Source organism: Trichomycterus rosablanca, chromosome 15, assembly GCF_030014385.1.
Source record: "Trichomycterus rosablanca isolate fTriRos1 chromosome 15, fTriRos1.hap1, whole genome shotgun sequence".
Taxonomy (NCBI): domain Eukaryota; kingdom Metazoa; phylum Chordata; class Actinopteri; order Siluriformes; family Trichomycteridae; genus Trichomycterus; species Trichomycterus rosablanca.
The window spans coordinates 19,482,029-19,483,806 of record NC_086002.1 but is presented as its reverse complement, the minus strand read 5'-3'; the positions used below and the strand labels follow the sequence as shown (position 1 = coordinate 19,483,806).

Sequence of the window (1,778 nt, the reverse complement as noted above, 5' to 3'; positions counted from 1 at the left end):
ACAGACAGGATGACATCACACGTACAGCCCCTATATAACCACACACTTGGTGACTTTTAGATCACTTCAGTTTCGACGACTCGAGAGACTCGTCTGTGTTTGGTGTTCGTGCTACGTTCCTTTGTTTAAGTAAAAAAAAAAACCTGGCGGTACAACCATGCCGTGGTCGGCTGTTCGAGACCGACTGCTGTCGTTACTGCGCTCCTGCTGCCCGGCCCGGCGGAGACACAGGCTGAGGGAGCTGGAGGCCGAGCTGAGGGCCGAGCGCCTGGCGACGGAGAGACTGCGGGCCAGGCAGGGTTGGGACAGAAAGGGTCTGCTGGAGGAAGTGGACCATCAGATAAGGATGAGGATGCTCTCCGAGTCAGTGAGGAAGAGGCACCTGCTGACCTCTGTGTGGAAGGAGCACCTCTGTGAGACCCAGCTCCAGCAGTACAAGGAGAGCGTGACGTCCACGACCGAGGAGACGGAGAGAGCCAGACACAACCTGCAGGACGTGTGGAGGCTCCGACTGATGGAGGAAGAGCAACACAGACTGGAGGAGAAAAGTATGAAAGTGTGCTGGGAGGAGGAGAGAAGCACCATGAGGCAGGAGAACGAGGAGCTTATGAGAAGAGTCGGAGAACTAGAGGAGCTCCGACAAAAAGACAGAGAGCAGCAAACACTGCTAGAAAAAAGACTCCTGCTAGCTGTGGAGAAAGCCGAGGAGCTAGTGGCCACGTGGACGGGGAGAGAGGAGCAAAGATCGGACGCATAGGGTGAACTGGGATCGTGCAAACTGGGAGGAGAAAAAGAACTTCAAAAAGTAACTGTTTTTTCCTCATCATTTCTCTAGATGAAGATTTTACGAGTCGCTACGTTTATTCTGTTTCAGTCACTAAATAAATGTGATTTCTTCAACAGATCGAACAACAAAAGAAAGGAAGGAAGGAAGGAAGGCAGGAAGAAAGGAAGGCAGACAGACAGACAGACAGACAGACAGACAGACAGACAGACAGACAGAAAGAAAGAAAGAAAGAAAGAAAGAAAGAAAGAAAGAAAGAAAGAAAGAAAGAAAGAAAGAAAGAAAGAAAGAAAGAAAGAAAAAGAAACCCCTCAGCAATTAAATACGCCTCATCATCTCACAGGAAGAAGGTCCCGGGTGACCTGGGAATCGAACCCAGCTAAATTTCAGCAGCTTAACCCTTAGATGCATGAGTGACTGGACCTTACACTCTTCCATAAGTGGGTCAAAAATGACCCGTGGTACAATCAATGTGTTTTTATGCCACATTTGTCATTTTAATTAAAAATAATCATTTATATTATATTTAGTAATATATTCTGGTCCACAAAAGAATTATTTCATGTTTGAAATATTTGTATTTTTCACTTTTTAAGCATTTTTAAAACATTTTGAAAATTGGAAAAGAAAATTACACAACAGCAATAGAACAATGTCAACATCTATTTTGTGTGTGTGTGTGTAAGAGATTTTTTTTGATTTTTAAAAAACAACTTTATTCAATTATTGCACAAAAAAGCACAATTTAAACACACAATACAATAACTTAAGACACTTAAAGACAAAGACAGTAAAAAAAAAAAACCTTTTACACACTCAGTTCCAGGGGCTGGCCAAGGCTAGCTTTCCTTCCTCCACACTACACAAAATATCCTTGTAACACCATTCTATTTCAAAAATCTCAATGGTATTCATGAGCTTATGAAAGCCAAACTCAAAACGGATCCTGGACTCTACATGAGCTAGAAACAATGGCAACACCTCTTGGCCTGAT

The 1,778-nt window shown here is 43.7% G+C and overlaps 1 protein-coding gene across 1 annotated transcript; it reads left to right on the top strand.

The window, feature by feature from the left end:
• Positions 1-1,357, top strand: LOC134328883 (putative golgin subfamily A member 6-like protein 19). Its single transcript, XM_063010117.1, has 2 exons — positions 1-805; positions 904-1,357. Exon 1 carries the CDS (start codon positions 158-160, stop codon positions 755-757), a length of 600 nt encoding a protein of 199 aa, XP_062866187.1. The 5' UTR covers positions 1-157; the 3' UTR covers positions 758-805; positions 904-1,357.
• The last annotated feature ends 421 nt before the right edge of the window (positions 1,358-1,778 follow it).

Bases quoted from the DNA above. Each gene is read 5' to 3' on its own strand.
- LOC134328883 (XM_063010117.1), top strand. From the start codon at position 158: ATGCCGTGGTCGGCTGTTCGAGACCGACTGCTGTCGTTACTGCGCTCC.